General features: G+C 32.4%; 1 protein-coding gene across 1 annotated transcript in view; it reads left to right on the forward strand.

Annotated features, from left to right (window-relative positions):
- LOC147069759 (uncharacterized) overlaps window positions 1-15,564 on the forward strand; it is a 281,909-nt gene extending 266,345 nt beyond the window's left edge. Inside the window, exons 6-12 of the mRNA XM_085950269.1 lie at window positions 658-783; window positions 1,621-1,805; window positions 3,350-3,514; window positions 10,250-10,593; window positions 12,441-12,633; window positions 13,700-13,812; window positions 14,790-15,564. Coding sequence (XP_085806395.1) covers window positions 658-783; window positions 1,621-1,805; window positions 3,350-3,514; window positions 10,250-10,593; window positions 12,441-12,633; window positions 13,700-13,812; window positions 14,790-15,137 — 1,474 coding nt within the window. The 3' untranslated portion in view covers window positions 15,138-15,564. The remainder of the gene's footprint in view (window positions 1-657; window positions 784-1,620; window positions 1,806-3,349; window positions 3,515-10,249; window positions 10,594-12,440; window positions 12,634-13,699; window positions 13,813-14,789) is intronic.
- The last annotated feature ends 668 nt before the right edge of the window (window positions 15,565-16,232 follow it).

Consider the following 16,232-nt stretch of genomic DNA (forward strand, 5'->3'; position numbering starts at 1 on the left):
ACCCATGTGTAAGTTGCCGATTTATTTTATTTTCTCACATAAATTAATAAAAATTGGAAAAAACAATGCTTTGCACTATTAACAAAATAATTCCACCATGATCTTATACGTTTTACGGCAGTTTCATATTTGGCTGACTAATTAGATTTACGAAGCGGAAAGGCCATAAGTACACCATAATTTGCTTTACTATTTAAAATCTCGCTAGCCCATTCATTAAGTCTATGCTATCAGAAACAGCAATCTCATATTAAATTCACAATATTATTTATATGACAATATTATTGACTCCATTAAACTTATGTATTTCCAAGATTGCACGTATACAATATTAACAATAAATGTCTTAAATAGTATAAATTATACTAGATTTATTTTTCACCAATTTTATCAATGTTATTCAATGTATAACAATGGAAAAAAATGCCAATCCCGGGATTGTCAAATTGTAATCCCGAAATTCTGGGATCAGAATTTTGGCTCGGGTTTGGATTCCCTAATCAGTACTATCTGCAAATCGTACTCTTAGTTCAATGAAAACAAATAAATATGACTGCCAAGTGCACTATTTATGTGGAATCTTAACGGTCTACCTTCACTCCTCACCACTAAATGCACATTAATTTTATGAATCTATTATAATTGTTTTGTTAACAGCGTCAGAGGTCGAAGTCGAGCGGCATCATTCAGAAAACCAGTGAGGATTTCACAGAGATCAGCCGATAGCGGATTCGCCTTTACCGACAGTTTACAATCTCATTCCTACTCCGATACTGAATGCAGGTTTGCAAATTTTCCTCTGAAATATTCTTGTACCTAAAACTGACGGACTCATGACGTGGGTTATCTATTAAATAAATCTGTTTACAAATTCGCTAGTAGTTGTTTTTTCTATAAATTTAATATTCGCCAAGCTCTTGGTGGCCCTCGTAGTTCAATTGCGTAACGTACTGACTTTTGTCTGGGAGTGTGGGTTTTATTCTCGATGAGGTCACAAAACATAGGTGCTTATATTTATGTAATTTTCTCAAAGTCTATGTGTTTTTATGATTGTTATTCTGATAAAAACTATTCCACTACTATCAAATTTTAATTGAAATTAATTATATAATGTTTGAGGCTTTCACGGTTGTTTTTTATCGTAGTAGATTTTTGGGTTTCGTTTCGGGTAAAGGAGGCCATTGAAATCCATATAAACCCTGAAAATCTTAATAGGGATGATGGATTACGGTTAAAAACGTCATGGCTTCCGGCACTATCAGCAAAATCCAATATTCGAGTCGGTATCTCTGGTCGTAACGATTGACAGATTAATCTGAGCAACGTTTGCTCTTAGCTAATCGGATTCCTTTTGACATTCTTAGAGCGACGTTTACATTCATAATATACTTCCACTACATTTTCATCATAAAACATATCATTTCTTGATAATGGCCTCTGCAACGAGCCCAAAACTTCGAGTAAAGAAAGAAGAAGGACACACGGTGAAAACCCAAAAATCTACTACGATGAAATTAATTAATTTACATAATATAGTAAATTTTTCAAATTATTAAAAATTCCAGCCCTTCACAAAACGTTATAATATTAATGTATAATTGATGAAGTTGTCTTGTACAGGTATCGCGACGAAGGTCCAAGAGCGGTCAAACTCCGGCATCTACGCTTATCTCAAATGTCCCGATTCAGCGACGGGGCGTCTCCAAGTAGTGTCAGAAACCAGGGTCCTATTAGAGGATCTGTTAATGCAAGGGGGCAGTTGAGAAACCAGCGGTCACTCAGCCAAGCACCCCCTCGAGGACCTGGTGAGTTTTTATGTTTAGTTATTTTTGAACATCTTAAGCCACGTACTTGAGAAAATTATTAATTGTGCATAAAATAAGTAGACGTTGGTTATGCCCATGGCCCCCAGTCTACGATGTTTTTCCGCCCCCTTACATATCGCAAAGGTTAAGGGCAGTATAATGCTCTATGGCAGCATTTCCAAAATGGTATTCTGCGGAACACAACGGTTCCACCAGGTAAGATTAAAAGTACCTATTCCGTTTATTTTTAGCATTTTTTGTATTATTAAATGAATTCACTTGAATTGTTGAGTTGTCGTCACTCAGTATCATATGAAGTAATGATCGCGATTCTTTTTTGTGGTAGCTAAGTAACATGGGCGCCCTTGCTATATTGGATAAAAAGCCATTTTTATTATAATCAGGAAACACACTGAAAATAATTATAATTTTTTAGGGATGCATTATGTATTTTGTTTTTAAAATTCTATTTTGTTTAATTTGTATTTTTCTTCAATTTTACAACGTTTTACTTAGCTCGTACTCTTATTTGTCTGGTGGTTCTTTGTCAGGTACAAATCTTGCAATCGATTTTTAACTAACTTCCCGACTAGCTAGACATTTGAAACTTTTAAAATATATCTGAATACGGTGCCAATGCATTTTTTAATACTTTTAGCCATCTTTAAGCAGAATTAAATTAATTTTCAGTTAATGCTGTTTTGTATGAAAAGTTATTTCGACACCATTATTGGTTGCTAAGCGGATGGTTCTAGCAACTAAATTATTAATATAAACTTGAGTCAATATGGAAATCAATATGAATGTCTAAATGACATTTCAGTATTATTTATATCAAGTACAATTTTTTTTGATCTTTTAAGCTAGTCAAGTCAAGTTTATATGACTACTAATTAATACAGTTGAAATTGATAATTATCAAAAAAATAAATTGGTAAAGACATCGCCTTATGACTATTTTTTACAACGTTTTTATTAAGTCGTATTCTTATTTGTCCGGTGGTTGTTTATCAAGTACAAATCTTGCAATCGATTTTTAACTAATTTCCCGACTAGCTAGATATTTGAAACTTTTAGAATATGTCGGAACACGATGCCAACGCATTTTTTAAATACTTTTAGTCATCTTTAAGCAGAATTGAATTCATTTTTAGTTAATTCTATTTTGTATGAAAAGTTATTTCGGATGAAATCCGTAGTCCAATCCTCTATTATTGGTTGCTAGGGTCCTAACAACTAAATTTATAATATATACGTGCGTTACTATGGAAATCAATATAAGTGTCAAAATGATATTTCAGTATTATTTCTATCAAATACATTTTTTTGATCGTTTAAGCTAGTCAAGTCAAGTTTATAATATGATTCAACAGAAAATTTAAAAACGTTGTATATAAATAGTTCTTCTTATCTTGTAATTATTTACTCTAAATGTCATCTTGTGAACGTCTTGAATTAATAATTTGTTATATTGTCCTCAATGTGTATTTTTTAAATAAATAAATATATATTTTTTTTTATATTCGATTGTTAATTTTTGACAGGTACTTCATCTCCTCGAGCTTCTTCGAATGACAAGAGACAGAAGAGAAGTGCATCAGAGGCCAAGACTTATACTGGTGGAGACATTGATGCCCAGACTGTTGCTCGCACTCCGATACTCTTCAATAAATACGCGATTGATGACAATGAGTATAACTCTCCCAAAGGTGAGAAAAACAGAACATAATTTATATTATTACTTACATTAATTACATTTATATATATATCTTAAGTTCACTTGTCTAGAAAAAATCCCAAAATGTATAAATCGTATGCATGCAGTGGATGGTAGAAAAATTAGTCACTAAATATATTGAACATCCATAACTTTAATCACCTCAGATATATACATATAGAAAAAATCACATTTTAAAAATATACGATGCCCGACAAGATTTGAACTCCTACCTATATCCACTGGTATCGCGCCAATATGCTTTAATCAATTAAACTACAGGCCTTCTACTAAATTATGATAATTTTAACTAGCAGGTCCTACATGAAATGCTTATCAAATTGCGCTATTGTTGAATATCAGTTGTTGTGTTTTAAATTAGGGATTAATTAATTAATTATTAACCGACACCTGGGTCTCACCTAACATTTTAAACGCATTGACTAGTACACATGCTACCTAAATAAGTACCTCTGGTAGGTAAAGACGTCGCCTTAAATAGGCTTTCTTCTTTTACTTACTGTTTTGTCAATTTTTTAACGTCGGTTAAACAAGATGACATCACCGAATAGACGGAATTTATCAGCATCGTAACGGTAAGGTTAAGTCTCAATACGATACAATATACGGTTAAATGTAAGTTGTACGTATGCAGTTCATCGTGGGACACTTATTTGTGCGACGCAGTACGTGAAGCATGAGTTCGTATAACATTTTATCAAATGAGGAGTTCTTCGTTGAAAATTTCACCGTGGAATACATGTAAGATACGTATCTTACAAAATGCGGCGATAGTTTGCAAATAGTACTGTTTCAATTAGATTAACCCTAACCTAACCTAGTAAAGACATCTCATAAAATTCGCCACATGTTGTAGCATACGTACAAATATAATCCACGGTGAAATGTTTAACGAAGAAGTTGTCATTTGATTAAATGTTACACGAATTCATGTTTCACGTATTGTGGCGCACGAATAAGTGTCATGCGGTGAACTGTTTACGTACAAATTTCCGGATACGTCAATATACAGCATTAATTATTTATCACTTTTTTTTTTATTAATTTTGAGTGAATTTATATCACGTTAAAATAACCCTGCTGGAATATTCAGTAGTGAAAATATGTCTAAGTATAATAATATAAATGTATATTTATTTTCGAAATATTCCCGGCTTACTGACGTAATGAAAATAAATAAATAGATGAAAACGTGACACTAATAAAAAATATGAATAAATAACAGGTTTTATCAAACGTGAAACAGAATCAACCTAATTAGGGAATGTCATTAAAAGTTAATCTGGTAGAATCAATCAAGTGTCTGCACTGTAAAGCTAGTAGGTATAGTATTACATTTTTTATATAATACTTTTATAATAGTTAATTATTCGCATTGAGTTTATATTATAAGCAAATACGTCATATACGAAAGCGATACCAACAATAATTACAAGATAAAAAGAACTTTTCATATACAACGTTTTTAAATTTTCTGTTGAATCATAATATAAACTTGACTTGACTAGCTTAAACGATCAAAAAAAATTGTACTTGATAGAAATACTGAATAAATATAGAATACTGAAATTTCATTTTGACATTTCATATTGATTTCCATAGTAACGCACGTATATATTAAGAGCGTACATAAGTGAAACGGCAAATAATATTCAACACTATGTGGAACGAAATTTGGGCCACGATGCCATTCGGAGAGGAATCGTCGACCTGTTCGCACGTCAATTTCTTTTGTGATGGAGTCGGACGAATATATTCTTAAATCGTGTAAAAATTACTTAAAAACGTTCCGCATGTACTTTAAAAAGAAAACATGTCAATGAATGTACAATTATTATTAGTAATATAACAATAAACATAACATAAAAAGGACGCATGTTGAATTTTTATGACAAATTATATTTCGTTCGGTTTGCGTCATTTGCACCCGCGACTCGCAATCCGCGCATCGCCTAGTCATGATCTTTTTAGACTATGCCTCAGCTGAGGTATAGCCTTAATAATTTAGTTGCTAGGACCCGAGACCCCTAGCAACCAATAATAGCGTTTTACTTTTTACGGATTTCTTCCGAAACAACTTTTCATACAAAACAGAATTAACTGAAAATGAATTCAATTCTACTTAAAGATGGCTAAAAGTATTAAAAGAATGCATTGGCATCGTGTTCTGATATATTCTAAAAGTTTCAAATGTCTAACTAGGCGGGAAGTTAGTTAAAATCGATTGCAAGATTTGTACTGGATAAACAACCACCGGTCAAACAAGAATACGACCTAATAAAAACGTTGTAAAATTGGTTTTATCAATGAACCTTAAATTTGTACACGACTTGTACAATCAAGGAATCTCTACACGCTTTATAAATGTCGTAAAAAAATATAGTAATACTACCAGCGATCTTGCAGGTTTCTTATTACCGAGGGTGTCCGGCAAGGTGACACGATTTCACCCAAATTAGTCACCGCAACTATGGACGATCTATTTGGGCAACTTAACTGTAAGAGCGAAATCTGGGATGCCAAAACCTGGACTGGAATGAGACCATAAATAAAATGTGCCAAAGCATGTGGATAGATTTTCACCACCCCCCTATAAAAAGAAATCCATAGAATAGGGGTATTGGAGTAATTTCATCCTACCACCCTTGGTTTGTAGAGTCTTTTTGAAGAGAAATGAGCTTAAGCTGATACTGAGGCTAAGAACAGGACACACAATGGGTAAACGATTTGATGTTCTCATGGGAAGAAGCGATTTGCAGTTCTATGATGAATGTGATATTTAGGAAGACATTGTACATAATATAGCTGTACAATGTCCTAAATATAAACGACACAGAATACAGGTGTTAATTGCGGATATCTTTGAGAATTTCAACTAATTGGAAGGTGCCCTGGCGGTGGGTAAGACGGAAGAGCTTGACAATATTGTAAAGTTCTTTATCAGAATTGACGTGAGGACCTGATCGGCGGATCCTCCTCTAGATGGTTTAAAGCGATATGACAATCAGTCGCTGTCAAAACCTCGGTAAAACCACAAAAAAAAACTATAAAAGCAATATAATTGTACTTAACGTCAAATAAATCACTCTTTTTTCATGCCTTTCATTCGAAGTTGTCATGGCTTTCAAAATAGGATGTAGGAACTTGCAAATGAAAGTCGCATAGTATGTTTAGATATAAATAAATGTCTTGAAGACAAAAGTAATGATAAACTGCTTTGCTGAACCGAAAGCGATCCTCATCAATGTCACTAATATTAAGCGGGTAAATAACTATATCGATCCGGATAACAAATGTCAATTTATGATGGTATATATGATGTTTTCAACCTGAAAGACCTTCCACCGACTATTAAGCAAAAACTATTCTACCAAAATGGTGTTACCAGTGCTCAGAGTATATGTATGTAAAACATATACCCTTAATGTAAGATAAATAAAAAAAAATACGACCATATTATGGAAAAATGCATGTTGGGCATAACGCAAAAAGACTACAAAATATACCAATAGATAATGGGACAGACAAGAGTTCGCTAAGCAGATGAAATACCGATGGGCAGTACATATCGCTTGACAAGTGGACAACGTCTGGACAAATTCGTCATACAGTGGTACTCAAGGGGTACTAAACGACCACAGTGACGCCCTGAATGTCTGAATAGAAGAATGATACAGTTTGGTGGATGTACGATGAAGCAAAGTTATATAATATTATATTTGCCGTCCAAAATGTATTTGCCATTGTTACAACATTTTTATTAGGTTGTATTCTTATTTGTCCAGTGGTTGTTTGTCCAGTACAAATCTTGCAATCGATTTTTAACTAACTTCCCAACTAGCTAAACATTTGAAACTTTTAGAATATAATATCAGAACACAATGCCAATACATTCTTTTAGTACTTTTAGCCATCTTTAAGTAGAATTGAATTCATTGTTAGTTAATTCTGTTTTGTATGAACAGTTATTTCGTTACCATTATTGGTTATTAGGGAGTCCTAGTAATCAAATTATTAAATAATATATACGTGCGTTACTATGGAAATCAATATGAAATGACATTTCATTATTCAGTATTTCTATGAAGTACAACACACACAGTTGATCGTTTAAGCTAGTCAAGTCAAGTTTATATGATTCAACAGAAAATTTAAAAACGTTGTATATAAAAAGTTCTTTTTATCTTGAAATTATTTGTAATTATCTCTAAATAAATATTCACAAGGTAACGGACTTTGAAGCCAATGGCGTCATAATCGTTTTGATTTAAATACTCTTATACATTTTTTATTTATACGTATGTACTGTAAATATAATTAAATTCTCTCCGTATTTTCAGTAATATTCAGTACGGTTTATTCAGTTATAGCATTCTATAAAATTTTGTTATTTGATGTTCAAAAATAAACCGTTCTCATTGTGTGGACAATATACAATATAAAGTTAGTATAATATTATGTGATTTTGAAAAAGCTTGGCGAGCTTTTGGAGCCGGCGTTATTAGTTTGCGGTTCATGAAAGCTCAATTGTTTGAAATGAAAACAAATGAAAAGCTGACTGCGTTTGACGGAAATGAAATCACGTAGTTTATAACGCGTTCTTTGTTATATATAAACTTTTTATCCTTTGGGCTGTTTGCTATTGATATTTGTCCCTGTATGACAAATAAACACATCGTATTTGATGTCATTTTTGTAAACCGACGAATTTCAGTCTCGCGAGTTGAAATTTTTGTCACGTTTATTGTATACATTCCAGAGTTGTTAGGACCCGCCTTTATTCAAAAAATATTCGGGCCCAGATTCGGTTCCTGTGAAAAACTCTGAGTTTTGGTTTCAGTTGAAAAAAACTACCTACTAATTATATAACAATTTTCTACTTATTCTCTACTTATTTTATGATTATATTTACAAGTAGGGATTCCAATCCCGAGATCCCGAGCTATTTTTGATACCTATGAATCCCGGGATTGATAAACATAGTCCCGAAACTTTCGGGATTGATTTTTTTTATAAATTTTTATGGAAAATAAAATAAAAACGAAACTATAACAAATAATTACATTAGAAATAAACTGAGTTTGAATGAAGTTTGATTTATACCCATGTGTAAGTCGCCGATTCATTTTTATTTTTTCACATAAATTAATAAAAATGAGAAAGATTGGAAAAAAAACAATTAGCACTTTTAACAAAATAATTCCACCCATAAATTTTTTGGCAGTTTCATATTTGGCTGACTAATAAGATTTATGAAGCGGAAAGGCCATAAGTGCACCATGATTTGCTTTACTATTTTAAATCTCGCTCACACATTCATTAAGTCTTTACTATCAGAAATAGCAATCTCATATTAAATTCACATTATTATTTATATTACAATATTATTTACTCCATTAAACTTATGTAAGTATTTCCAAGATTGCACGTGTACAATATTAACAATAAATGTCAATTTTATCAATGTTATTTGTAAATATGAAATTTTTATATTAACAAAGGAAAAAAATGCCAATCCCGGGATTGTCAAATTGTAATCCTGAAATCCGGGATCAGAATTTTGGCTTGGGATTGGATTCCCGGAGTATTTAGTATATTATATATATTATGGATATTTTATATTAATTAAGTAGGTATTTACTATTTTTTAAGATATTCTTACTAAACATTTTATTTTAATAGAGTATTACCAATATATATGGGAATACCCATATTGTTAAAAAATATATCGGATTTTTAATAACATTTTATATACAAAATACTTTGGCTCTTAATACTCTCTGAAGCGTTTTCTAAATTGAGCTACTATTAGCGATCGGCTTTTGTATTTTAAATCTAAGTAGGTATTACTTTAATTACTAACCGACGTTACGGATCATTCCAAGATTTTTTGCTGTAAAACGCTTCAGCGTGTATATTCTATTTATACACAAGGCTGCTTTCGGTCCACTACTAATATGGTAGGAAAGTATCGAATTATAAACACTTATTGTAACATGTACAATAATTTAGTTATAATTGTTACAAAACGTACTATGTTTTAAGAGACCGATATTATAGGTGTCGCTAAATTTCAAAACACCTTTTTGAAATAATTAAGATATGTATATATCGTTGGATTCGTTATTAAAATCTCTTAAAATTTTATCGCCTCTTTCAAAAGCCGCTACGATTAACTATCATTTTTGAAAAAAAAATCAATATGTCTATCGAATCCCGCTATAACACTACTGAAATATTCAAAAACCTTTTTAGTTCAAAAAGTTTTCATTGATTTTCTCAACACAATGAAAAAGTTTACAGTGGGTTTTGAAACTCAGCGACACAATTAGACAGTTTTGACATTTCAGATGGTTAACTTCTTGTAATTATTACAACAAGTGTAAATAATTCGATACTTTATTACCCTATTTAGCTGCCGTAGCGGACCGAAAGCAGGCTTGTGTATAGAATAGGTCCGCAGAGAGTATTAAAAGCCATTAGTTTAAATTTGTCGTAATTAAGTATGATACCCATATCATAGTGGTCTATGTGCATGGGCGCGAAACCCGACAGATTCAGGTTAATTTCCTGCTGGGTGTCGTATTTTTTCAAACACTATTTTTTTCTATTGGTTATATATTTTCTCAGAAGTGTTTTCAAAATTATGTTTATTTAAAAATTCAATATTCAAATTTTATGTGGTTATTCTCTAAAATTATTCAAGGCAAAACTATCCAAGAGTTATATGGCAGACCAGATGCGGACAGTGGAGACGATATGCCGGCTCCAAGAAGTAAATCGCTACCAAGAAATCCCAGAAAGGACCTATACATAGAAGGCGAATTCAGAACTAATAGACGAGAGAGAAGTCCTAGATTTGAAAAGGACGGCAATAGAAGTGACAGAGACCTAAGGAAAGAGAGAGATACAACAGGGGGGAGATATGAGAGAGAAGATTCGAATACTAGAGATGATTTGAAAATTGAGAGAGATTTGAGACAAGGTAGAGCGAATAGATTTCGAAATAACCTGGACGTGGAAGAGGGAGTTAGTCCGAGGATTAATCAGGTAAGTTATGGAAGAAATTTACTTATGTACGTACGTTAGAAGTTATACTTCTTTGACGTAGCAAAACAAAACTTGTGATAACCTCCTAGATTCTTCGACTAGCTCTTAATTATCTTGTTAAATTATACACTCAAGAAAAAGGGCCGCTTATTGGAGTGCCGTTGGTTTATTTCTATACACTTTAACTTATATTACTAAATTATATTATGATTATTTCTCGTTGTTTTAATTTTAAAGTAACAACTTTACTGTCACTCTGACGTTTAATCGTTTGTTTACGTAAGAAATTTCTAATGGCCGACAATAATAAATCTGTTGCCTAGGCAACGGAACAAAACTATTATCAAACTTGCGTTTGTATACAACTGACTGATTCGCAGCTAACTTCATACTGTCGCTCACTTTCGTAACAGTGTGCGCGCAGCTCTCAATTTCACTCTCTACCAAACGCCCCAAAAGAAGTATAACTTCAAAAAATATAACTTATTTAATAGCTAAAATAAATAAACGATGATACAATATCTTGAGATTGTAGATTATTATTTTTATTAAGATTTTTGTATAATAATAAAATAAAAGTGTGGGATCTCAAGTTATGACTTTTTTCTAAAAATTAAAGTCGATATTAAATTTAATTATAAAGGTATCTCAGCGCCTACAATAGCCAAGCGGTACCGCATTATCTTATAACTTATTGGATCTGGGTTTCGAATATTTGGCAAAACCAAATATTGTTTTTTAATGTGTGTCAAGATCCAAAGATTGATCCTAACATGTTGTAGATGTGGCTAACATACTCGTATATTTATTTACTCATATCAACATCTGTTATACCTACATACCTCCGTATTTGTTGACTGAGACAGACGTAGTTGTTTACCCGCTCGATTTGAGTGCCATTGATGATAATCGCATTTAGTTTTGCAAACCTGTTTATGATTAATTTTGTCTTCAAGAAACATGTATTTTAATTTATTTTGCAAATCGTATACGCACCTACCTATTCAGTCGTTAAACAATATTATTAAAATTAAATTTAAAATCTCATCACCATTTCAGACATTGTCACTTTTGGCGAGTCGTGGCTTCCTACAACAATTTTTCGTGCCTGGACAATCAAGCGTCGACGCATTCCAGTTGCTTTGGCCAATCATCCTTAAATGCACCGAAGCGCTATCTAGCCATCCCAGTTTAGTCCATCTGGAACCTTTCTTTCACTCGGGGGCTACATACATAGCCCGTATTATTGGCAACTGTGAGCTGGCATTCTATTTACGTGACCCATCCAGCACAGTTTCTGAATTTTCATACTCCATCCAGAAAATATAGTAAATATAAAATATAATGCAAAATAAAAATCTGTTACGAAACTTTTTGTAAGGCGGATAAGATTCATGTTGTAAAAAGAACCAGGGCTCGAAATGGACCGGAGCGCCGTTCCGGTTCTTAAAATCGATACAAGTATTGCTCTGTCTTATGAAAAAAAATAATTTGACCGTTTAAGCTAGCTCACACACTTATTTTTATAAAATACACATACAATTTGATAACTATGTTAATATCTTCAGACAATTATCGAGCGCTCCGGTTCGTGAACTTTTCCATTTCGAGCGCTGTAAAAAACTCATTTTATAGTATTTCTTGTCACAATAAATACATACTATTTTAGAATAATTTACACGTCCTATTTATTACTCTTCTTGTATAAGAGATATAAGAATATAGTTGTATTTTAAAATTTAGACATACTTACTAATAATTAAAACAATGTAAGTTATTGAAACCTTACTTAATCAAAATCACCAATGTGAAAATGATTAATAATTTATATCGAATTGGTATTCTAGCGATATTCCCCAGATGTGGACAGAGATTTCAATGAAAGAAGGAGAAATCGAAGAAGTAGAAGTCGATTTGAGAGGAACAGCGATGATGATGAAGCTAGTCCATATTATGATGATGAACTCGATAACTATGTGAGCGAGACAGAGCTAGCTGCTCAGAGGGCTGCTAGACAAAGAAAGAGGGAGAGGGCACGAGGTAAGAAATTTAAGTTAGATCTATGTATATTAATTGATATTTTTTAAATCTTAAGACAAAAAAAATCAAAGTTAAATAATATGTTATGTATTTGAGAGCTAGATAGAAAAGTGGTGTGAATGAAATTGGGATGTTATGGTGTAATACTGTTTTTAAAATTTTCGAATCCGCCTTTACCATGTCGCCTAAAACTGTCGGCTAAAAGTCGATATAATAAATACGGATATAAAATACAAATTAAAAATTCAAGACGTTAACAATATTACACGAAAAACAAAGAAAAAGCCTTAAAAATGAATAAAAATAAATAATAAAAGTACTAATTAAATAAACAGTATATATAAAAAATAAATACAACTATTATAAAGCACATGAAAATTCGCCGAATGAGCTAAGTAGACTATATTTTAAGAATTTATAAAACAACGTCCAATGGTCCAACTAAACTCATTCTAACGCAAGTGTAATTTATCATTATCCGAAGTGAATTTCTTAAAAATATTTATTGCCCACTCAATAAGCAAACACCCACGCTAGTCAAGCGATTACCGTGTCAGGTTTTATTGTCATGAGACCCTGGCTCGAATCCCGGGTCTGAAAAATTTACATGTTCCTTTTCAACGTGTGTTTAGATCAGTGTATGGACCTAATATTATTATTTTAAGCAAGAAGCTAACATTTGTTTCTCGTAAAAACCAAAATCTGTTAATAAAACTTCCACTCTGTGGAAGTTTATATTATGGAATACCTACTTAGAATACGCCATGATAAAATAAATAAAGAAATAGTATGCACCTAAAAGCATTAATACATTTTATTACGTGGTACATGAAAACAGTAAAGATACCAAAAGTTTCAATAAGTTTTTTCTGAAAACTAGGAATTATGACTAACGCACCTCATTCATCCAACTCTCCAAATTCATAAAGTATAAATTATTTGAGATTTCTTTAGCGAACTAGGTATTAAAAATATACATATTAAGCTAAAAACAATTAACAATGTTTTTATAAAATATGACGCTTCTCTAAGATTTTAAGTCTTGTCTTGTCTAATTGTTTCACAGCTCCAGCGGCAAGGATAATGTCTCCAATGGGAATTTCTGTGCATCGTCAAGCAAAATATGAGAATGATTTTGATGATTATGAAGATGGCTATTACCAGAACCCGAAAAGTCAGGTAATATTATGTTTTCAGATGATTGTTTTTTTATAATATATAATGTGAAATATGTAGGACTGTTGCTTAAAAGTGAATTTTTGGTTTGATTTGTACTGATTCAGAAAAAAACGACATATTAACTTTACTTAGACTGAATTGCATTCTTGTTTTCATTGTACAAACATTAAAATAAATTTGTATACATGGCATCTACGTCCAAAAAGGCAATGTGATACTCTACAGTAGCATTTTTCAAATAGTGTTACAGGTAAAATTAAATAATATATTCAGTGTACATATTTGGTTGGGTCAATTACGTTGGCCCTCATTCCTTTTTCCTACCTACTAAAAATCCCAGTTACTATCGCAAGACCAGGCGACCAGCAGTCATGGGTCATGAGTCGACCGTGATTAAGTTAAGTTTAGTTACTAAAGCTAAGACTCTATTGCGGTCTATCTGATACGATACAAACAAGGCCGCGTTAACCACAGAGTGACTCATCTAAAACGCATCTGTTCAACATTCGTTGCGCTAAATCTGATACGGTTGAACGAACGTCGCGTCTACCATCCATCCTAAACTTGTCATTATCATTAATCCCATAACCTGTGAACTGCAAAATGATGAATTTGCAGGAGAGCAATTTTAAGCTATGAATTGCATAACATAAGTCTCGGTTAATTTTTTTTGCACACACAATAATCAAAAATTGCATCAAATAGCAACATATTTTAAAATGTTAATAGTCTTGACGTAAAATAGCACCGCTGGCGAATTTTGTTATTATTAAAGCAAATTTGTGATGTGTGTTTATCTCACTTTTCTGATCGAGCCGGCATTCTGGGCCCTTCATGAGTCCGAACTCCTAGGCTAAATTCCTGTCATTCATGTGGTTTTGGAATGTTATATTTTCTATATCAAAATATGTAAACTGTTAGCCAATGCATTTCGTATGTACGAATCAATATTTTAAAGTTTTTTTTCTTTCTTCTAGATAAAACCCGTCCCAATATGGCTATGCGTATTCCTGGTCGTCTCGTACATAATTGCTGGCGCGTTCCTCTTCAGCGAGTGGGAAGACTGGCCATTCCTGGACTCCGTCTACTTCTGCTTCATCACCCTGACGACGATTGGCTTCGGAGACTTCGTTCCAGCCCAGGGCGTAAAGGCCAATTCCGAAGTATCCATCGCTCTCTGTTCGCTTTATTTACTCTTCGGAATATCTTTGCTGGCCATGTCGTTTAATCTGGTGCAAGAGGAGGTCATTGCAAATGTGAAGTCCGTGGCGAAAAGACTTGGAATTATTAAACCGGAAATCGGCGACGATAGTGATGATGACTGAAGAGTGAAGATATTATTATAATGACTATATTTTAGAATATAATCCAGATTAAATATTAATTTTAATGATGATGCAGTGACGATGACGTACTTTTTTTTATATAATGCCCAAATTACACGACCAAGCTCGCAGACTAAACCCCGATCATCGTAAGAGATCGTCAGTCTTAGAAATATATAATTATTAAATAGAAATTACATGCAACGATGCAAGTACCAATGCGACTCGATGCTTGTTTTATTGGTTAATCGCGTACGTTGTGTTGCCAGTGTTAAAAATTACAAGTGAACTAAAAATATCTATTTTGTCAGATTGCTGGCTACACTAAGTATCTTTTTATTACAACGTTTTTATTAGGTCGTATTCTTATTTGTCCGGTGGTTGTTTATCTGGTACAAATCTTGCAATCGATTTTTAACTGATTTCCCGACTAGCTAGACATTTGAAACTTTTAGAATATATCAGAACACGATGCCAATGCATTTTTAATACTTTTAGCCATCTTTGAGTAGAATTTAACTCATTTTCAGTTAATTCTCTTTTGTATGAAAAGTTATTTCGGAAGAAATCCGTAATCCAATCCACCATTATTGGTTGCTAGGGGTCTGGGGTCCTAGCAAATAAATTATTAATATATACGTGCGTTACCATGGAAATCAATATGATGTGTCAAAATGACATTTCAGTATTATTTATATCAAGTACAAATTTTTTTGATCGTTTAAGCTAGTCAAGTCAAGTTTATATGATTCAACAGAAAATTTAAAAACTTTTATTTATAAAAAGTTCTTTTTATCTTGTAATTATTTCATATTGTAATACTTCAAATATTATCACAACTTATTCGATATTTTACCTATTTGGGCAAGTTATAAGTAGCATTAATAAGCATATTACTTTTGTTTTGTATTACTATTGTCTTAAATAATGATTACTTATAAGGCAGCTACCCTTATAAACGTATTTCCAACTACCAGTATTTCCAGAACCTATGACTTTTAACGTATTGTTTTACTTCAATCATAAAGTTAGATCATGTTAAAATAGAAAATATTCAAAATTTCATTAATAATTATCGATTGGGCCAGACGGTCT

Source organism: Rhyacophila brunnea, unplaced genomic scaffold, assembly GCF_057557595.1.
Source record: "Rhyacophila brunnea isolate RB1 unplaced genomic scaffold, BYU_Rbru_1.0 scaffold_23, whole genome shotgun sequence".
Lineage (NCBI taxonomy): Eukaryota > Metazoa > Arthropoda > Insecta > Trichoptera > Rhyacophilidae > Rhyacophila > Rhyacophila brunnea.